Genomic DNA, 23,790 nt, shown 5'->3' on the forward strand with positions numbered 1-23,790 from the left:
GGGTTAGAAAGAGACTTCCGCTTGTAAATTGTAACTTGAAGCTTTATAAAATAGGCCACTGGTCTACAGTGATTTTGATAGCTTACGCAGTGCAAATGTTATTTAAGTTATTTTAAACTTCAAACGTCTATGAAATTATGACGTCTAAATAACACTTGCACTGCGTGGGCTATCAAAATCGCTGCAGACTTTTCTTGGTGTAACTCCTTCTATGGGTCAATCCATCTATTCTAATGGCGGACGACTAGCCACACCCACAGTTTCCGAACGCAATAAATTTGACAGTGGCACTGGCAGCGAACTTGGCAGTTTTCATTGATTGTGCTGTGATTGTACTTTTACGCGATACGATGCATAATTTCCCTTTTCCACTATTTAAATGCCAAAAACAAGCAAACTAATCACATTTCTGGCTACACAAGATCGTCATGGATCTACAAAATGTTGCCTCAAATGAGGATTCCTTGTTGGCCTGTAGAGCTTGTCTGATTACCGATTGTAAACTGTACAACATACATGATTATCAACTCGGTGGTGCCTTTGCTCGCATCTCAGGAGTCCCTGTGAGTATTAATTATCATTTAACGGTATTTTATGATCACTAAACACTAGAAATTGCATGGAAAATATGACAATTGGTTCACACTGTTCACACTTATTTTATAGTATGCATAACTCTTTTTCGTCTTAAAAGTGGCAAGTTAAAGAATCTGTTAGGTAATTTTTACGCCATACCCTTACAGGCGAGATACATTATTTCAGTACTTGAGAATCTAATAAGATAGACGGGATATATATGTACCGGTCATTACCTTTATTATTGTATTGTGAAGTAACCTTTTTCGAAACTGCGTTAGGTACTTAGACAACGATATTTAAATATATAGAAAACACCCATTACTCAGGAACAAATATTATCTGCCTTTAACCTCGTAAGGCCCAATGTGCATTATAATGTACACTCCGTTTCAATCTAATCTGAACCTTTCAAAAACTACATAAGGTAGCATTTCCTTTGTTTCATTATTTTCTAAAACAAACTAAAGTCACCCTAATCTACTACACAACAAGGTTCAAATTAAAAATAGGGAAACTGTATGGTGGGCCTTACAAAGCTATGATGGGAGTATACTCTTTTCTTGAAGTTTTGAAGGTCATATTGGTCTGGAAATACCGCAGGCGACAGTTCATTCCACAGTTTAGGTGACTCAGCTCAGGTAAAAAGCACATCAAATTGTATGAAAGCATCTCATAACAATCAGTCAGATTCATATAATATGTATTCTCATTTCTTTTATTGATTTTATTTCTTTTCCTTTTGTAAGAATTTGATATGTTTTCTGAAAGAGCTACATATTTGTATAAGGTTATGTACTCACTGAGTATAATTGCATGAATTCTATAGTAATTTAAATTGTATTTTTCTTAATTACTCGTAATGCATGTTAATTATAAGATGTAATAATGTTTTGAAAAGATGTGTCCCGCCAAGTTTGTTGCCGGTCCCATATTGGGATACCCTCCTCCAATTGAGGGGGGATTTAAATCTTCTCGGGCCGAAGGGGTACGGTTGGAGCCGGTAAAGGTTTATTTGACGTTCATAAGCGCATTGTAATATGCCTACTTGAATAAACAATTTTTTATCTTTTTATCTTTATCTTTTATCTTATCAGTTTAGGTCTGCTGATAATTTTTTCCTGTTTCTTTTCATCCTGTTACCCTGTGCTGGGGTGTACCTAGGGCTCGAACCATATTCCACTGACTCCCGTCCTGGGCAGCATGGGTAACAAAGTTCAAATATACTTTTCACCACACCAGCTCGGAAAGAATTACTTTGCACTTCAAAAACGAATAGCAAAGTTGCATTTTATCCACATGTGAGGCAAAGTAATCAAATGCAAATTTTGAGTTGTTTTCTTATGTTTTCTGGTAGAATTGACTTTTAAATGATGATTTTGGATGATAAATGTTTAATAACATTCATTTGGATTTGATTTGGTTTGATTTTGTTTGATATTTTACATTTAATATTTGCTTCGGGTTGGTGTGGTGAAAAATTTTGTGTTTCACTCGGGGGCAAATTTTGTTTAACCCTCGTGCTTTGAAACCCTCGCAACGCTCAAGATTCCATTTTTCAATTTTGGAATCTTTCGCTTGCTCGGGTATCAATATTAGCACAATCGGTTAAACAACAACTTTGCCCCCTTGTAAAACAAATAACTATTATGTAGGCTTTGCAACAAGCACTTATGAATGGTATTACATATATATTATCTTAAGCTATAGTTCATTTTTTTTAGCATTAGAAAGAACTTCAAAGAAGGTAAGCGATCTTGACATGTCTTTTAATTGAAAAACGCTTTTTAAAAATCAATAACTATTACTTATGAAAGCAGAAGAATATACATGATCATATTAGATTCATAATTGTTACATATTTGCCGTAACTTATTTTTAAAATGTATTTTTCAATTAAAAGACACATCAAGATTGTTTACCTTATTTCTAATGCTAAAAAAACGAACTGTAATTATCAGGACAATTTATTGATGTTAATCTTCTTCCATAATAATGTTCGATTATACCAGCCATTCTCAAAGTGTGCTCCGCGGAACCCTAGGGTTCCGCAAAGCCTCTGTTGGGGTTCTGCGAAAATATACTTGTAATAATAAGAAAAAAAACAGCTCTTCTATAAGTATATCTGGTCCACAGTGATGAACGAAAATTTTTAATTTGGGGTTCCGTCAAATATTTCGCTTGCCGAAAGGGTTCCGTCACCAAAAAAGTTTGAGAACCGCTGGATTATACAGATCAAATTGAATACTAAGAATTTCTCAAAAAGATCATCATACATTAATTTTTAATAAAAAATACTATACTAGAATTATTGTAGAATAAAATCTAGACCTCCCACCCCATCCCCAATACACCCAGCTCATGCTCCACAGAACGGCGCCAAGTAAATTTAGGGTGGCCATGTTTCCGTTTCAGCTGATAACCTATATGCTGATCAAGGCTCGGTTTTTCCTTCATACAAAAAATACCGATATTGAGTTCTTTTTCGTTGTTTGGTTCCGAACCCTGGTGCCCATTTGTAATGATGATCCGTTTCCAGGTGCACAAAGATGGGCTCCCGCAGCACCTCTGCATCTTCTGCAGCGCGCAGGTGGCCCGCTTCGAAGCCTTCCGAGAGAAGGTCCTCCGCTCACACTTTTGTATGAGGGCGAAACTATGCGAGAAAGAGGTTAGCTTTTTGAATATTTTTACAAGCTTTTATTTACTTTAACCTGACCGTTGTCTGTCTGTAATCAAATCTTGCAAGTTAAATTTGATCAACTTCCCGGTTTCCGATTGAGTTGAAATTTTGCATGCATGTATGTATGTATGTATAAACTCTTTATTGTACAAAACACAAAACACAAAGTCATGGCACAGGATAGGCAGTACAAAGGCGAACTTATCCCTTTAAGGGATTTCTTCCAGTTAACCTTTGAGTAGATGAGAATTGAAGAAGAACGGTAGACAAATATAGCACTGAGTACAATAGACTAGAGGAAAGTCAATCAAATTATAAAAGAGGGCGAAAATAAATAATATAAGATAAAATTTGGAATTAACAATATAACAAATACATATATAGAATACCTACGTTAAATATAATAAATATATAATATCTATAGTCACGAACAAGTTAATTCCGGTCCGATAGCCACAGCTTTTTTAACTGCCCCTTAAGCGACGCAACGGACTGCGATTGCCTTAAGGAGGGAGGCAACTCATTCCAAAGTTGAACAGCTCGTACCGCAAAAGATTTACCATACGCACGAGATTTGTGATGAGGTGTTGCCAGTGCAAGATTGGTACTCGATCGAAGGCGATGGCCACTACCATCTGCCAAAAACTTGAATTTTTGTAAAAGATAGAGAGGAGAAGAAGGAATAAAAAGAACATTAAAAAGAAGAGAAAGAATGTGCAGATCCCTGCGACGGCGGATGGGAAGCCAATTAAGTTGAGTGCGAAATAGAGAAACATGATCGTATTTCCTTAGACCGAATACAAATCTTATGCACATATTCTGCAGGCGTTCAAGCTTGTCTGTATGTATGTATAAATCGGATGAGAATGCAATATAATGGTACCATCGAGCTCATCTGATGATGGAGACCAGAGGTGGCCATAGGAACTCTGTGATAAAACAACGAAACCTAATTGTGTTTGGGGTTTTTAGAATTGTCTCGATGAGTATTAATTGCCTGTGAAAAGAAAAGTACAGTCAGCGATAAAAGCTCGTACCAAAAATTAAATTTTTGCCAAAAACTATTTTTTTTATTCCATGGCTAGTTGACTGATGGTAAGCAGTCACCGTAGACGCTTGCAACACGCTTGAAAACCTGTGCATTCCTTTTATGAATCCCATTGTAGACCCGCGGGAAAACGACAGCAAATATATTTATAAAATTGAGATACAAGGGGTTTATAAATAATTGACTTGCAAGAAATTTTACATAAACAAGTTAATCTTATCTTAATCTTTAAACAAGCAATTCTTGTATATAATATTAATAAATGTATATATTTCGGGGATAGACCAAGTTAAAGCTTTCACCGGGGCACCTTTAAATCTGTGTGTGCGGAATGCAATAAATAGAGAAGCATAGTGGGAAACAACCACTGCTCTGACGAGAGTAGAAAACGCAGACGTGTCTATTTTCCGCAAAACGGAGTCCATTCCCAAGTAGCATGGAAGTGTCGGCAACATCAATATAGCAGCCAATTAAGACCTTAGAGTGATTTAAGGGACGTATAAGAGTGTCAGAAAAGATTTAAGCTGTATAAAAGGTACTTTACAGATATTATACAGCTCAAGCTGTATAAAATCATTATAAAGGATTCTGCGGAAGCATGGGGTGCTTTATCAGAATATAAAAAATCTACTATAAAACTAAAAGTGTTGTGAGAGACTACAAGCTAATTCTATCGTAAAAGCTGTATACAGGCTGTATTGTAGTAACACTTGGCACTTTTAGCTGTACAAAAGTATCTGTCAACTCCGTTTTAAAACATTAAGTGTTGTGAAACACTACAAGCTAATTTTATCGTAAAAGCTGTATACAGGCTGTATTGTAGTATCACTTGGCACTTGTAGCTGTACAAATGTATCTGTCAACCCCGTTTTAAAGCTATTTCTTATGGCGTAATCTTACTCTCCTATAAGAATAGTAGTTGTATAACTTCTGTCTGTAAGGGTATTATAAAACCAAATGAATAAATGGCAGCTATAATACAGCTTTTTTCTGTATTACTGATAGAGTCGCTTATAACAATCTTTTGGCGTAATTTTACACTCGTATAAGTATAGTAGTGTAATGATTTCTGAAAATAAGTGTATTATAAAACTAAAGGAATATATGACAGTTACAGTACAGGTTTTTTATTTGTTATACGGATCTCTAAAGAGAATTATAACTTATGTACGGAGAACCGAAATACAGCCAAACGAATACAAATATTCTATTATAAAGCTGTTTTAATTACAAAAGCTGTAAAAGACACTCCATTTATTACACAGCACAGCTACTAAGATTATAATGCTCTCCAACTATCCTGTAGGCTGTTTAAAAATTGTCGCCATTTTACAATAAAAAAAAAACGTATTTGTAAATATAATTAAAGAAATACTTGCAAATATTTAGCAGACTAACGCCGTGTTATGATTACCAGCTAAAATAAATTGTTTAGCCTTAGAACTAATATTTATAAATATTTTTGATACTCTAACCTTAAAAACAAACAGTAACTTTACCGATTTTTGATATTTTCCTTATGGTTTCTCTTTGTTATTTTGCAGGCGCGTAAATATTTTGCCAGAAAAGATACACAGGTTCACAATAAATAATAATCCGCACTTACCAATAATGTAATATTCCATTCAAGTCCTGTATAATATTTACTTTTACTTTTACCATCCACTATAACACTTTATTGTCGCCATTACTATATTACGAATTAACAAGATTAAGACATTTTAGTTTCGTAAATGATTATTATTCTCTTGTAATTCTTTCTTATAACTCATTTAAAACTTATATTCTTATATCGTACTTATAAGAGATTATCTGTAGTGTTAAGGTTTCCTGTTACACCGAAATATAGTTTAATGCAGCTATTATGCAGCTTATGTATTGCTTATACAGCTACTCTACAGCTCTAATAACGCCAAAGGCTGTATAATTTGGGCCCTTTTTTTACTTATAAGGGCTGTATAAGCGCTTATACAGCCTTTGTACAGCCTAACTGTACAGCTTATAGTATACAAATAAACTTTAATACAGCTTATATACAGCTTGCAATGCTACTTGGGTTCGACCTGACTCCTTCTTTCCGGGGTGCATCTGTACCTATTGCCGACAGTCTGGAACTCCTCGGCATGGAGCTGAGTTCAGTCCTCAGCTTCGGCAGCTTCATTGAGTCTAAAGCTCAAACTGCGGCCAGAAAGCTGGGCGACCTAAATAAGGTGAAGCGATACTTCACACCTGGACAGCTTCTAACACTTTACAAAGCTCAAGTCCGGTCGTGTATGGAGTATTGCAGCCACCTGTGGGATGGCTCAGCTAAATACCAACTCGCCGCTTTGGACTCAGTGGAGCGCAGAGCCAGGAGGATGATTGGCGACAAGAAGCTAACGGCTAAGCTTCAGTCTTTGGCCCATCGGCGGAAAGTCGCCAGCCTGTCGGTATTCTACAGGTTGCACTTCGGGGAGTGTGCCCAAGAGCTACACGAGCTTATACCACCGTCCCCATTCTACCATCGGACTTTTAGACGCACGGCCGGTTTCCATCCTTACATGGTAGATATTCCACCAATTCGCACGAAGCGCTTTGCTTCTACTTTCCTTATGCGAACTGCCAAGGAATGGAATTCCCTGCCGGCGTCTATATTTCCGTGTTCTTATAACCCGGCAACCTTCAAATCAAGAGTGAACAGGCACCTTCTGGGCAAGCTCGCTCCATCGTAGGCCACGTCTACGCCTCGGCTAGTCTGTGGCCATGAGTAAGCCCATTCATAATAAAAAAAAAAAAAAAAAGAGTATCTGACTAATTGTGAGAAGAAGAGATATTATGTGGCTCCTCTACACGATGGGCCAACGCCGGCCACTCCATGGGTCGCATTTATGCGTTAGAGGGAGCAAGTGATATTGCTATCTCATTCTACCGCATGGCCATTAGAGATAGGATCTCCGAAACTGCTCTAACAATTACGGTGAAATTTGCCATATGGAGGTTTTCTGGGGCGAAAAATCGATCTAGCTAGGTCTTATCTCTGGTAAAACGCGCATTTTTGAGTTTTTATGTTTTCCGAGGAGCAAAGCAAAGTTATACCAAGTATATTATATTAGCTAAATCCCAGATATTAATAGCTAATTTAATATTGGCTTGTATCATATTCTTCCACTGACTCCGGTCCTGGGCAGCTTGGGTAACCCCCCACCCCATCCCCAATATACCCAGCTCTTGCTAATACACTATACAGTGTATAGTAGTAGTAGTAGTAAACTCTTTATTGTACAAAAAGACATATTAAAAATAACATACAATTAGCAAGAAGTACAAAGGCGAACTTATCCCTTTGAGGGATCTCTTCCAGTTAACCTTTGAGTAGATGAGAGGAGAGAGTGAAAAGAGGGTGACAAATGCAGCAAAATGTACAACAAGGTACCAGAAAGATAAAGGATATAGTATAGTGTATACTTGTATAGTATACTAAATCAACAATATATTCGCACTCCCACTACTACTAAAGCTGCATATCATTCCTTGTCCAACCGTGTTGTGGCGGCTTGGAACCATACTGTATAGTGTTGTGACTGCCCCCTCGGTCAATGTGTTTAAAAACAGATTGGACAAGTGGCTTTTAAACAATAAGTTAGACTGATGTTACTAGTGCATAGATATGACTTTACAAACTTTGAACTATATGGACACTGTGTGACATAGGCTCATCAGCTAAATAGCTGCTCGCCTATAATCTTCTTCTTTATAAATAATCGCGAGCCGCTCTGACGGTAGACCTAAATGAAATTATGCTCAATCGAAAGAGCTTGAAAAAATATCACTTTTGAATCGAGAACATGTATCCGCAAAATTCGTATTGTCGAGTATTTTGCATTTAAAAGTGAAAAAATTTCGACAAAGAATGCAAATGTTCAATTTGTTGATTGTCATTTGACAGCGTTTGTTGCGTTTAGAAACTGCAAACATGCTTACAAGTTAGGTTGGTCGTTTTTTTTTTTAAATAAAAACCAAGACGAATATTACTGTTTATTTGATGACTCCGGTATGTATAATGGTTATTATTTGCATTAAGTTTCGTTTCATATGGATATGTATACCGGTATAATTATTACATAATTTTTTTTAAGCCAGAACGTGCGATAGTCTGTTACGGCTTTTAAGACGATTGCAACACTGCCTAGACGTCAAACCATTCGGCTTTGGGGTGTTTTGAATTACTAATTTATTCGAAAATACGTGATAAAAACCTGTTAAATAGTGTATTGTGTGTGTTAACAATAAAAAATAGTCACCGAACATAGTGCAAAGTGCAAATTCGACCTATGCCGCCGTGGCCCGGTGGCAGAATGGCACAGGCACCTGCTGCGATAGCAGAGGACGCTGCTTTGATTCCAGCCTGGGGCACTGGAGGCCTTGGTCACTTTTTAGGGTTCCATACGCAAAGGGTAAAAACGGGACCCTATTAAATACTAAGACTCTGCTGTCCGTCTGTCTGTCACCAGGCTGTATCTCAAGATCTCTTGAACCATGATAACTAGATTAACTAGACAGTTTAAATTTTCACAAATGATGTATTTCTGTTGCCGCTATAACAACAAATGCTAAAAACAAATTAAAGAAATATTTAAGCGGGGCCAATGCAATGCTAGGCTGGATATGACCGATGAAATGAGTAAATTTTTATTAATATGTTTTAATATGACATGTTGGTGGCAAACAAGCATACAAGGCTGTTAATGCCGATGGTAAGTGGGAGTTTAGACTAGACCTCTGCTTCTCCAAGGGACTCGCATTGCTGACCGGTTACAAATCTATTACACTCTTAAAACATTTAAGCGGGGCCACTGCAATGCTAGGCTGGATATGACCAATGAAATTAGTAAATTTTTATTAATATGTTTTAATATGACATGTTGGTGGCAAACAAGCATACAAGGCTGTTAATGCCGATGGTAAGTGGGAGTTTAGACTAGACCTCTGCTTCTCCAAGGGACTCACATTGCTGACCGAGTAAATTTTTATTAATATGTTTTAATATGACATGTTGGTGGCAAACAAGCATACAAGGCTGTTAATGCCGATGGTAAGTGGGAGTTTAGACTAGACCTCTGCTTCTCCAAGGGACTCACATTGCTGACCGGTTACAAATCTATTACACTCTTAAAATATTTAAGCGGGGCCAATGCAATGGTAGGCTGGATATGACCGATGAAATGAGTAAATTTTTATTAATATGTTTTTATATGACATGTTGGTGGCAAACAAGCATACAAGGCTGTTAATGCCGATGGTAAGTGGGAGTTTAGACGAGACCTCTGCTTCTCCAAGGGACTCACATTGCTGACCGAGTAAATTTTTATTAATATGTTTTAATATGACATGTTGGTGGCAAATAAGCATACAAGGCTGTTAATGCCGATGGTAAGTGGGAGTTTAGACTAGACCTCTGCTTCTCCAAGGGACTCACGTTGCTGACCGGTTACAAATCTATTACACTCTTAAAATATTTAAGCGGGGCCAATGCAATGCTAGGCTGGATATGACCCTATGAACCTATTAGCGAGTCCGACTCGCACTTGGCCGGTTTTTCTTAGTAGGTATATGACATTTATTTCAGATGTACTTCATTGTCCGTCTGTCTGTCTCATGAACCGTGATAGGCCTAGGCAGTTGAAATTTTCACAGATGATGTATTTCTGTTGCCGCTATAACAACAAATACTAAAAAGTATGGAACCCTTCGTGCGCGAGTCCGAACCGCACTTGGCCGGTTTTTCTTACAATAGTAGGTATATGACATTTAAGGCTCCGTCACACAGGCGCGTTTGGCGTGCGACGCGTGAGCGGGGCGCGCCACTTTTTCATATAAAACGCTCAGGCCCGGCTCTGAAAACGCGCTGGTGTGACGGAACCTCTATTTCAGTTTACTCCACTGTCCGTCTGTCTGTCTGTCACCAGGCTGTATCTCATGAACCGTGATAGCTAGACAGTTGAAATTTTCACACATAATGTATTTCTGTTGCCGCTATAACAAGAAATACTTACTAAAAAGTGTTCTGTTCTTGGTGGGTGAATCCGACTCGCACTTATCCAGTTTATTTTTTATTTTTTTTGTGAACGAATTGAATATTAACGGATAGGCATTCATATTAAAGAATGAAATCGCAGTCATACCATACTTTCACTTTAGTGCCATGAAGGGTAGGTACAAAAGGGTTCCCTCTTTTGAGATTGGAAAGTGGGCTAGGTTATAAATGCAGCCTTCACAGAACCGATCTGCGACCAGAAAAGTGGGTCAGGCTAGAACTGTGATCCTTAATTCCTTATAGAACCAAACTGCAACCAGAAGTGGGTTAGGTTAGGTTAGAACTGCGACCCTTACAGAACCGAACTGCTACCAGAAAAGCGGATTAGGTTTTTTAATTACATAATTATTTGTTTTTAGATATATCGGAATAGTAAATTTTTAGAGTTATAATTGTATGTTACGGATTTAAAGTTTTCTGAGATGAGATAGGTTACTTAATTCAAAATGAGTATTACCTATTATTATTATTTATTTTACCCGAGCGTGGCCGGGTTTTCATCTAGTTATATAATAATAATATTCCTTTCCAGTTGGATACAAACATTATCCGCACCATCGACCGCGCTCACTTCAAGCTTCTCAACAACCTAGCCTTCACCAAACCACAGACCCTCGAGTGCATAAACCTGAAGACCCCTGAGGACATCAAGAACGAACCCAACACAGACATCGATGACACTAAAGATAATATAGAGAAACAAGATCTTAAAGAAGAAGAAGACAATGATATAGAACTTGATAATGATCCAGTTGAGGATATATTCATCCTCACAGACGTGGAAAACATTAAAAGGAAAAAAAGAAGAGTTACAGCTAAGAAAAAGATGAAACTTGAAAAATTTGACGACGACGATGACGTGAAACTTGTAAATTTTGCTAAAAAACGACCGAGGAAGAAAGAGGGCAATCAAAGTGTTGTTAAAAAGAGAGAAGTAAAAAGTAAAGATAGTTCGAAACCGAAAGTGAAGAAGGAAAGGAAGCCAAAAGAAGACAGTAAGAGGAAGTTTCGGAATCCGGAGAACGGTTACATGCCAGTGTTTGACTTTGCTACGTTTGAGAATGCTTTTGAAGTGCGTGTTGTCACTTTGAGTAAGGTAAGGATACAATTTAAGTGATGTTTTTAGGGTTCCGTACCCAAAGGGTAAAACGGGACCCTATTACTAAGACTTCGCTGTCCGTCCGTCCGTCCGTCCGTCTGTCACCAGGCTGTATCTCACGAACCGTGATAGCTAGACAGTTGAAATTTTCACAGATGATGTATTTCTGTTGCCGCTATAACAACAAATACTAAAAACAGAATAAAATAAAGATTTAAGTGGGGCTCCCATACAGCAAACGTTATTTTTGACCAAAGTTAAGCAACGTCGGGCGTGGTCAGTATGTACTTGGATGGGTGACCGTTTTCTTTTTGCATTTTTTCGGTTTTTTTTTTTGCTTTATGGTACGGAACCCTTCGTGCGCGAGTCCGACTCGCACTTGCCCGGTTTTTTACAAAACCAATATCAGTGCTCGACCGAAACAGGATTTTTAGCCAAATTAAATCTTAAGGTTTGGTTTTGCTCTGTAACTCATTTTTTTAGCATTAGAAAAAAGGTAAATAATCTTGACGTGTATTTTTATTGAAACACGTTTTCTAAAACAAGTAATAATTATGTCGCAAATAAAAAAAAATTACGGTTACCATTTTTTTTTATGCTTTTTCAATAAAAAGACACGTTTAGATTGTTTACACTTTTTCTAATGTAAAAATATGAGGTATAGTTTCGGCTGAAATCGAAACTTCGCCCTAACATGATCTGCCAAAACTAAAACCGAAACTTTAGATGCACATCCTTATGTTCAGAGATAGCATAAAAAATACATTTTCGCACTTGTATCGTAAATATCGTAATGTACTATTCTGTTCGACGGAGCAGGAAAGTTCGTTTAGCACAGCGTGCTGAAAGTTGACGATTTCCGCACGGGAAACAGAAAAGTGCAAAGCTTTCTATGCATTTTCTGATCTAAGTCTAAGACTTTTCTCACACATGCAGGAAGACCAACTGGAGGAGATCGCTACACGCAAAGAGTCCGCCAACTACCTGGAGTCCCCATTCCAGTGTCACGACTGCGGGAAAGGGTTTCTGGCTGAGGAGGCCTACAACAACCATCAGTTGCGGCACAGCCCGGTGAGTGGAAGAGATCGCTACGAGCACAGAGTCCGCCAACTACCTGGAGTCCCCTTTCCAGTGTATCATCATCCGCATAAAATCGATGCGGAGCTTATGTGGATGCGGATGTCGAACAAGTCGATACTGGAACGTCTTAGCGGCGGCGTAAGTGCTGGGTAATTTCGTCATTACCTATAACGAAATCGTCTAGATCCAGAAAAGTCGGCCAAGTTACGAGTATATTCTTGCTCAAATACTAAACGATTCGTTTTTTTTAAATAAATATTACTATTCAATTTCAATGTAATATTTAACATTTTTGAGTACCTAATCTTGACATCCGCGGAGCCTTTAAGAGCGCTATTACATTTCGGGGTTGAGCGAGTTTAGGTATTTTACGCGCTGCGGCAGGCCGTGCGACCTCAGTATTCCGATCCCTTCTACCACACTCGCACTACAATGATGGATTAAACATTCTTGATCCTTCGCGAAGCATATTGAAATCAACCATAACAACACTAACTGTACTTAACTTTTAAAGTCCTAAAACTGTTATTTGGTAAGTACGAAAATATTAAATGCAGTGCAAATGTACATAGGGGCTGTTCATAAATTACGTCATCTATTTTTGACGATATTTGACCGGGGCCCCACCCCTCAAATCATCCAAAAATCATGCTCCGGATGACTCTGTTTCCTCCTACGTCATGCTACCATCATCCGATGTCCAGACCCCCCCCTCCTTCCATTTGAAACGACGTAATTTATGAATAGCCCCATACTCGTACTTATGAAGGTATATTACTCGAAAGAAATTATAGGTACTCGCTTATTTACATGTTTCGTCATTGCATTTGGTACCTATAGGTTGTAAAGTTTGTATCAACGAGGGTTTAAAAACGAACTGGTATGACCACCACCTTAATCATCATCATTATCATCAGATCCTCAGATCTGATGATAATGGTGATGATTAAGGTGGTCACGGATACCAATCAACCATGTAGTAACATGATTAGGCTCGTTTGATTCGTCTCAATAAGATCTTTGACACTGAAGATACACAGGGTCTGATGATGGAGCTGGAAGGTGGCCACGGGTACCAGTCTATCATGTAACTAAACAACTTCGTGTTTGGGCTCGTTTGATTCGTCTTAACAAGATCTTTGACACAAGACAGTACTCAGGGTCTGATGATGGAGCTGGAAGGTGGTCACCATTACCAATCAACCATGCAACTAAACCACATCGTGTTTAGGCTCGTTTGATTCGTCTCAACAAGATCTTTGACTCTAGGTGATACTCAGACTCTGATGATGGAGCTGGAAGGTGATCACCGGTACCAATCAACCATGCAACTAAACCACTTCGTGTTTAGGCTCGTTTTATTCGTCTCAACAAGATCTTTGACACAAGATAGTACTCAGGGTCTGATGATGGAGCCGGAAGGTGGTCACCGGTACCAATCAACCATGCAACTAAACCACTTCGTGTTTGGGCTCGTTTGATTCGTCTCAACAAGATCTTTGACACAAGATAGTACTCAAGGTCTGATGATGGAGCCGGAATGTGGTCACCGGTACCAATCAACCATGCAATTAAATCACTTCGTGTTTAGGCACGGTTTATTCATCTTAACAAGATCTTGACACAAGGTAGTACTCAGGGTCTGATGATGGAGCTCGAAGGTGGCCACGGGTACCAGTCTACCATGTAACTGAACCACTTCGTGTTTAGGCTCGTTTGATTCGTCTCAAAAAGATCTTTGACACTAGGTGATACTCAGAGTCTGATGATGGAGCTGGAAGGTGGTCAAAGGTGATCAAAGATCTTGTTGAGATGAATAAACCGTGCCTAAACACGAAGTGATTTAATTGCATGGTTGATAGGTACCGGTGACCACCTTCCGGCTCCATCATCAGACCTTGAGTACTATCTTGTGTCAAAGATCTTGTTGAGACGAATCAAACGAGCCCAAACACGAAGTAGTTTAGTTGCATGGTTGATTGGTACCGGTGACCACCTTCCGGCTCCATCATCAGACCCTGAGTACTATCTTGTGTCAAAGATCTTGTTGAGACAAATAAAACGAGCCTAAACACGAAGTGGTTTAGTTGCATGGTTGATTGGTACTGGTGACCACCTTCCGGCTCCATCATCAGACCTTGAGTACTATCTTGTGTCAAAGATCTTGTTGAGACGAATAAAACGAGCCTAAACACGAAGTGGTTTAGTTGCATGGTTGATTGGTACTGGTGACCACCTTCCGGCTCCATCATCAGACCCTGAGTACCATCTTAAGTCAAAGATCTTGTTGAGCCGAATCAAACGAGCCCAAACACGAAGTGGTTTAGTTGCATGGTTGATTGGTACCGGTGACCACCTTCCGGCTCCATCATCAGACCTTGAGTACTATCTTGTGTCAAAGATCTTGTTGAGACGAATAAAACGAGCCTAAACATGAAGTGGTTTAGTTGCATGTGTGATTGGTACTGGTGACCACCTTCCGGCTGCATCATCAGACCCTGAGTACTATCTCAAGTCAAAGATCTTGTTGAGCCGAATCAAACGAGCCCAAACACGAAGTGGTTTAGTTGCATGGTTGATTGGTACCGGTGACCACCTTCCGGCTCCATCATCAGACCCTGTGTACTATCTTGTGTCAAAGATCTTGTTGAGACAAATAAAACGAGCCTAAACACGAAGTGGTTTAGTTGCATGGTTGATTGGTACTGGTGACCACCTTCCGGCTCCATCATCAGACCTTGAGTACTATCTTGTGTCAAAGATCTTGTTGAGACGAATAAAACGAGCCTAAACACGAAGTGGTTTAGTTGCATGGTTGATTGGTACTGGTGACCACCTTCCGGCTGCATCATCAGACCCTGAATACTATCTTAAGTCAAAGATCTTGTTGAGACGAATAAAACGAGCCTAAACACGAAGTGGTTTAGTTGCATGGTTGATTGGTACTGGTGACCACCTTCCGGCTCCATCATCAGACTCTGAGTACTATCTTGTATCAAAGATCTTGTTGAGACGAATAAAACGAGCCTAAACACGAAGTGGTTTAGTTGCATGGTTGATTGGTACTGGTGACCACTTTCCGGCTCCATCATCAGACCCTGAGTACTATCTTGAGTCAAAATTAATACATATAGAATGTCAGGTCGTTTCATATATTTTTAATCCTGTCCGGTAGTTTATTAAACAGTACCATTATAAATTATAATACTATAAAAACAGTGCTAGGATCAAAGTCTCTCGTTGCGGTTTACACGCACACAGTGTAGCGTTTTACACGGCGCCCGCCGCACACAATGATAAAAAATCTCGTCGTCGCCGTTGAAAATGTGCGGAGCGGACCGACACACGTCCTACCTCTACAAGCTTTGCCGCGGCACTGAGCTGGCGCAGCGCGCGTCATCGGTAATATAGAGTAGTTTTCAAAAAATTGCCAAAAAATTATAGTAGAATTTCATAAACACTAATGTATACCAACAGTATAAGCAAACGTTGCAGATTGTTTGAGTATGAAAATGACTTCGATATTAAGTAGATTTTCGTAGGAATTGACACTTGTTTCGGAGAGAAAATTGAGTTCGTTTTACTTTGATTTTCTCTTTCTCAAAGGTATGTAGGAAAAATATCGTTTGATATGCCTAAAGTACAGGGTATTAGTAATACAAAATAGCCAGGTTTAGCAGAGTAAACTTCTCAACATTTCCAAATAAGAGCTTGCCGTTCAGTGCTTCACGGGGTTTTTCGGAAACGACCATCAGAAAAAAATTCATTACTAATTTAATAAGTCCTTTTTCTAATATTTACAACGATATTTAAAAAGATAAGAAGACGCTTTTACTGGAACAAGTACTCATTGTTTCTAATAATGAGCACAAAGTCCTGAATTTCGTCGACTAGTATCATCAATTTTGCATTATTTCGACTTTTCTTGTAAGAGCGCTCTTAAATATCCGCATCCGTGGATGACAAAAAATCTGCATCCACAACATGCCTGCTCCCTATTGACTATGACTGGTATCATTGTAGAGTGCGGGCGGGTACGCGTGCGAGATCTGCAAGGTCCGCTTCAACATGCAGTGCCGCCGCCAGGAGCACCAGGACATGCACCGGCTCAAGTTCTTCTGCAAGAACTGCAGCTTCGTCTCCAGAAACAGGTCGGATAACCCTTTTTAGGGTTCCGTACCCAAAGGGTAAAAACGGGACCCTATTATTAAGACTCCGCTGTCCGTCCGTCCGTCTGTCACCGGGCTACAGCCTCATGAACCGTGATAGCTTGGCAGTTGACATTTTCACGGATGATGTATTTCTGTTGCCGCTATAACTACAAATGCTAAAAACAAAAAAATATATTTAAGCGCGGCTCCCATACAACAAACGTGATTTTTTGCCGTTTTTTGCGTAATGGTACGGAACCCTTCGTACGCGAATCCGACTCGCGCTTGGGCGGTTTTTTGTTGTCCGTCCGTATCTGGTGGCCTAGCGGTAAGAGCGTGCGACTTTCAATCCGGAGGTCGCGGGTTCAAACTCCGGCTCGTACCTACCAATGAATTTCTCGGAACTTATGTACCAAATATCATTTGATATTTGCCAGTCGCTTTTCGGTGAAGGAAAACATCGTGAGGAAACCTAACCAATCCCAATAAGACCTAGTTTCCCCTCTGGGTTGGAAGGTCAGATGGCAGTCGCTTTTGTAAAAACTAGTGCCACCGTCAATGGGATTGCTTGGGATTAGTTGTCAAGCGGACCCCATGCAGGCTTCCATGAGCCGTGGCATAACCGTGCCATTGCCGGGATAACGCGAGGAAGATTAATGCACGAAAGTTGATATTGGGCTGTAGCCGAGGTTCGAATCTTTCTATTTCAAAGTCGCACGCTTTATCAGGCTACCGACATTTCGATATTTCCAATCTATTCTTCTACCTAGCGTTATCCCGGCTTTTGTCAGGATCGCTTTCCTATTTGCTTTCCTCCACTTTGCGCGATCCTGGGCGTCGTCTCGTGTGAGCCCGAGAGTTTTTCAATCTATTATCTCTTGTAAAAATATTACAAGCTTCAAAATGACAAGGTGTGTGTGTGTGTGTGTGTGCAGGCATCAAGCGAGGAGGCATTACGACATGCACGCGGGCAAAACGTTCGAGTGCAAACATTGCGGGAAAATGTTCAAGTGAGTACAAATGTTATGAATGAATGAATGTTTCTTTATTCAGGACAATAAATTTAAAAATAAAAAGGAAAGAAATGTAAAAATAAATAACTAAAAAAAACTACTTACGGTTCGGTTGCCGATGGGCGGACAACACAACCAATGAAGGAAAAACACATTTTGGTAAATGTTATAATTTATTATATAGTCGTAATTATAGTTCGTTATTTTTAGCATTAGAAATAAGGTAAATAATCTTGATGTGTCTTTTAATAGAAAAACACATTTTAAAAATAAGTTACGGCAAGTATGTAACCATTATGAATCTAATACGATCATTTATATTCTTCTACTTTCATAAGTAATAGTTACTGATTTTTAAAAAGCGTTTTTCAATTAAAAGACATGTCAAGATCGCTTACCTTCTTTCAAGTTCTTTCTAATGCTAAAAAAAACGAACTTATATAGCCTATCATTTTCAAAACCGTGGTTTTTTGATGAGAATTCGCAAAGCGTCGTTGTACTGTACTCTAAGGATGTTGTAGGCTTTTCGTGTATATTTTGCCCATAGTTGGCAAGTATACTTATAGTAGTATAGTTCGTTTATTTTAGCATTAGAAAAAAGGTAAACAATCATGACGTGTCTTTTTGTTGAAAAACACTTTTGAAAGATAAGTCACGGCAAATATGTAGCAATTATGAATCATATACGGTTATTTACATTATTTTGCTTTCATAAGTAATAGGTAGTAACTGATTAAAAAAAAATGTAAAATGAATTCTGAATAAAGCGATGGATTCTAAAGTAGAATCCTGAGCGTAATGAGGGATTCAAGTGTTAACGCCAATGACAAAATAATTTTGATACCGTGTGACACATACTGCTTTTCACATCACCCATTAAGAAATTGTTATGTCCCAAAATATATAATAAAAAAAATTGTAAGCAAAAACAAAAGAAAATTGTGTCCTAGAACAGAAAAGTACCACTTTGATCCCTCCTAGCAGGGAAGATAAAACCCTTTTCCGAATAGGTGATGTGATAAATCCCACTAACCAGGGGTTAACCGGTTAAACCGTTAACCCAGTGTCAAAATGTACTGCTAACCATGGTAACTCCAGGTTTAACCGATTAACACCGGGTTAGTGAATGGTGCAAGTAACCCTAAGCTTTTTACTAAGTCAGTTTTCCCTTTCAGTAAGAGTTCGACGTATTTGTCGCACGTGCGTCTGGCGCACCCAGACATGCACGTGTCGTGCGACCTGTGTGGCGAGACCTTTGTGGGGCAGGCGGGCCTCAAGCAGCACAAGGCCAAGATGCATTCCATAGCAGAGGTAAGGTATAATGTAAGTAGTGACCTTAGAATAAATTTAAAAGTGGAAAAATTACTTTCTTGGGTGAGACTTGAATTCACGGCCTCTGGATCGATACTCCAGCGCTCTGCCATCTGAGCCACCAAGATCTCATCCATAGCCAGCGAATCTTTTCGACCATATGGGTCTAGGGGACCCTAGCGATATACAGGTTGCCCAGTAATTAGTGCATAACCTTCTAACCACCGACAGGGCACCTTAAGCTGGTCCAGAAAATGCACATATAGGTTTTTTATTTTAATTTATTTATATATTTAAATTTACAACTTACGTACTAAACATTTATATCCTCGCCAAACTGTTACGTTTGATGGCGAGTTGCGCTCAGTTTTATACACTTAACCTATTTAACTAATTATATTTAACGTATACTAACAGTTTCATAGACCACACATGTAATGTATATAATATAGAAATGGCAAATAATGTAAACAAATATGTCAGCATTTGTGTAGTATATGCATGCAAACCGGCGCGGGCGCGGTGCCGCTCCCCGCGCACCCCTTTGTATCAATCAGTAATAAACGGACCGTCGACTGTACTGCTGTGTTTCCTTTACGCTCTCAAATACCTCAATTTGACATAAATATAACCTAAAATTTTTACGCAGGTGATTTTCCCTGAAATATTAATAATTACTAATTTAATAAGTTCTAGTAAAAGTTTCATGATTTTCGATATAATCGCACTTATCTAATTTTGGTTCCTTGTAAAAAAGACAGAAAGTTTTTTTTTTATTTTTTTTTTATATATTCTTGATTATTTTTCAGAACATAAAACCGCAGAAGTTCGAGTGTGGCACGTGTTCAGCCACCTTCCTTAGCGTAGAAGCACTGAACAGACACACGGACACGGCCGGCGAGCACGGAGCCCTGCGGCCGTGCGAGCAGTGCGGCGAGAACTGTGCGAGCGAGCAGGCGCTACAGGAACATGTCAAGGAGACACATCCGAAGGAAACGTATCGGTGTGAGGAGGTTAGTATTATGTGTTAATGTTTATTTGGGCACAAACGGTACAATAATACTTACAGATATTAATATTATTCAATACATGAACCAGTGAAGTTGCCACTAACTACTAACACATACACAAAAAAATAAAAAAAATAAAAAAAAAATAATATTATTAAGAACTAGGCTTCGCACGGTTTAACAAATTATACACCTAAACCTTCCTCAAAGAGATCACTCTATTGATAGGTGAAAACCGCATGAAAATCCGTTCAGTAGTTTTTGAGTTGATATTTTGGTTTTTTAAGGCGCTAGAGCCCTTCAAAAATGGCCAAAATGCCCTCATTGACTATGCCGCAATGAGAGGCGTAGTATTCAAAACTGATATCAATTAACCAAAAAAGCAAAACGGTCCGACACAGATAAGTTCATAATCATTTAGATTTCCAAATTTGGTTACGATTGGTTAAGTTTTGGAGGAGGAAAGTCGAGTACGAAACCTCGATTTTTGAGATTTTTACACAGGATTCTTCGCCTTGTCCTTATCGCACTAGTTTTAGGAGCCGCTTCCGTTAGCGAGACGGGTATATTTACCTAAAATGTTTAAAACTCAGCTCCTGTTTCGTCTTAAAATATTAGAATACTATACAGCTTTTGTTCGCGTGCGTGATGCCGTCACATTCTTTCGACCTTACTGCTGAACAGACTAAATTTTGTATCAGTACTTCTTTCTCTATCTTCGTATGAACATCTCATAGTTCCTTTTTACGCCCAGATTTAACATCTTTTTCCTATCAAAAAGTGTGAGGGGGGTCTAAAAAATTCGAAATTTTGTGTGATGTAATCTCTTATTTATTTGAACAGTGTAACATGTCGTTTAAACGCGCGTCGGCTTACGACCTGCACCACCGGCGCAAGCACCTCGGGCAGCGCTTCAGCGCCGCGGGCCGCCACGTGGCGCGCCGCACGCCCGGACACTTCGTGTGCGAGCAGTGCGGCCGCGTGCTCACGGTGAGTGTGTGTGTGTATGTAGGCCCCAAACAGCAAATCCTTTGTCTATTGTTAAGTATAAACGATAGAAACCAAGCAACCGACCAACCAAGCAACCAAGGAGAAAACTGCGATTTTTTTTTACAATGAACAAAACATTTCACATATATATATTTGTTTTTTTTTCTAGTCCCGCCAAGGGCTGCGCTACCACTTGCGCGACCACAAGGGCCTCAACCTGAAGCTGTTCACGTGCCCCGAGTGCAACAAGACCTTCGCCGCGAAGCACATGAGAGATGTAAGGGTTAATAAATATACCGGTTGTGGCCTGTAACACGAGCAAATAATTAAAACATAGATTGTACTCTTCAAACGGTGACACTTTTGTTCATCAACTTTTAAAAATTATGAAGTATTTAGACTTCCTATTTTTCATACTAAATACATATTATCTTCAATGGGCGCCATCGCCACGCCATATCATTGTGATTGACGTTGCTTGTCACGCCTTAAACATAACAAACATGACTGACTTAACCTATCTGCCGTTTAAATTTGTCAAACGATGTACCAAACACCCTGTATAATAATGTGTGTTTGTGTGTGTACAGTGGCACATGCGTTCGCACACGGGTGAGAAGCCGTACCAGTGTCCCGAGTGCCCGCTCGCCTTCAGCCTCAACAGCAACTTCAAGAGGCACCACAAGGCGGTAAGACCAGGCCTAGCGGTTCTTTTTTAATTTTTAGATGTTAAAGACGTGAGGAGATATCTAAGAACAAAATAAACAGAAAATAGTTATTTACGATACAAGTGCGGAAAAGAGGAATTTCGAAACGAGTGGTGATAAATTAAAACACCGAAGGGAGTAAATGTCATATATGTACTAAGAAAAAGTGACCAAGGCCTCCAGTGCCCCAGACTGGAATCGAACTAGCGTCCTCTGCTATCGCGGCAGATGCCTATATAGTAGTGTTTCTACTTGATAAAAACAAATTATAATATTTTCTGAAAATAATGTAATTAGTTCAAATAATAGTGCAAAAATAGTATCGAAGGGAGTGTTTTGAATCGACACGTGTTGCAAATTACCTATTTGCACGATCGTACAACGTTTTGCAGTACATGTGGCCCTTTAAACTTTTGACATACGCACGAAAAGTGATATTTCACGCGCTAGTGCAGAAAAGTAGGGCCATATGTACTGTAATATACTATTTTTGGTCGAGGCGGCTTGTAATTACAGGACTAGATATACCTTATCCTATTGTAAGGATACAAAGTTTCAGAGCAATCTAGCTAGGCGTTTTAAAATAAGAGCGTAACTACGTTTTTATGGAGAACTGCGCTAGCTGGGGACCCTTAGGGAATCGAAGAAAAAGTATTTTCACCACACCAGCTCGGAAAGGCTTACTTTGCACTTCAAAAACGGATAGCAAAGTTGCATTTTATTCACATGTGAGGCAAAATAATTAAATGCCAATTTTGAGTTGTTTTCTTATGTTTGCTGGTAGAATTGGCTTTTAAATGATGATTTTGGATGAAAAATATTTAATAACATTAATTTGGATTTGATTTTGTTTGATATTTTACATTTATTATTTGCTTCGGGTTTGTGTGGTGAAAAATGCAGTGTTTCTCTCGGGGGCAAATTTTGTTTAACCCTCGTGCTTTGAAATCCTCGCAACGCTCAAGATTCCATTTTTATATAATAACATTAATTATGAATCGTATTGCTTGGATTTTAAGTGGTAAAAAAAATTGTGTTTTACTCGGTCGTAAAACTTGTTTCACCCTCCTGTTTTGGGACCTTTCAATTATTAAATCTTTCGCTTGCTCGGGTATCAATATCCGCACGAGCAACCACTTTGCCCCCTTGTAAAACAAATAACAATTTCCAGGTGCACCTCGGGCAGCGTAAAAGCATTCCGTGCAACATCTGCGGGCGCGTGTTCACGACGACGTCGTGCGTGCGCGTGCACGTGAACGCCGTGCACCGCGGCATGCCGTGGCCCAAGCGGAACCGGGCCCGCGGCAAGACCGACCCCAAGTCGCCGCTTCACAATAAATAAATATACTTACTTTAATGCTTGTTTTATTTCTCTTCCTTCGTAAGTTAGGTTTTTTACAATATGAATACCTACGAAGTATAAAAGTAAAATTAAAAAATAATAATAAATCACCGCTTGACAATAAATAAATCAATATACTTACTTAGATGCTCCTTTTATTTTATACCCGCACCATATACAATTTGGTATACTGCAAACATAGACCTGGTTTCCTATTTCAGTGACTGCAAAACGTAATTCAAGACCAAAAAAAGTAAAACAATGTTGCCACTGCGATAATTTGTTTGTAAAATAGTAAGTTCATTTTGATAAATACTCATGTTCTGGAGGCGACCTTAGCTTTTCGGTGAAGGAAAACATCGTGAGGAAACCTGCATACATCTGCGAAGAAATTCAAAGGTGTATGTGAAGATGTGAAGTCCCCAATCCGCATTGGGCTAGCGTGGGGACTATAGCCCAAACCCTCTCGTGCTTGAGAGGAGGCCTGTGCCCAACAGTGGGACGTATATAGGCTAAATTATTCATTTTATTTCATGATATAATTATAATGATCTTGTCAGTAGAAAAAGGTGGCAAATTTGAAAAATGTAGGCGCGAAGGGATATCGCCTCATAGAATTATATGAATCGAAATTTGAATTTCGCGCCTTTTTGTACTGACAAGATTTGCTTGACCATCTATATCTATACTTATCATCTGATAGACGGAGA

The 23,790-nt window shown here is 39.1% G+C and overlaps 1 protein-coding gene across 1 annotated transcript; it reads left to right on the plus strand.

The window, feature by feature from the left end:
• Positions 1-316: 316 nt before the first annotated feature.
• Positions 317-23,080, plus strand: LOC134677282 (zinc finger protein 69-like). Its single transcript, XM_063535715.1, has 12 exons — positions 317-563; positions 3,116-3,244; positions 10,910-11,473; positions 12,413-12,547; positions 16,580-16,707; positions 17,643-17,717; positions 18,896-19,031; positions 19,841-20,044; positions 20,885-21,031; positions 21,201-21,308; positions 21,622-21,720; positions 22,910-23,080. Exons 1-12 carry the CDS (start codon positions 429-431, stop codon positions 23,078-23,080), a joined length of 2,031 nt encoding a protein of 676 aa, XP_063391785.1. The 5' UTR covers positions 317-428.
• Positions 23,081-23,790: the final 710 nt, after the last annotated feature.

The sequence above is a fragment of the Cydia fagiglandana genome, chromosome 26 (assembly GCF_963556715.1).
Source record: "Cydia fagiglandana chromosome 26, ilCydFagi1.1, whole genome shotgun sequence".
Classification (NCBI taxonomy): domain Eukaryota; kingdom Metazoa; phylum Arthropoda; class Insecta; order Lepidoptera; family Tortricidae; genus Cydia; species Cydia fagiglandana.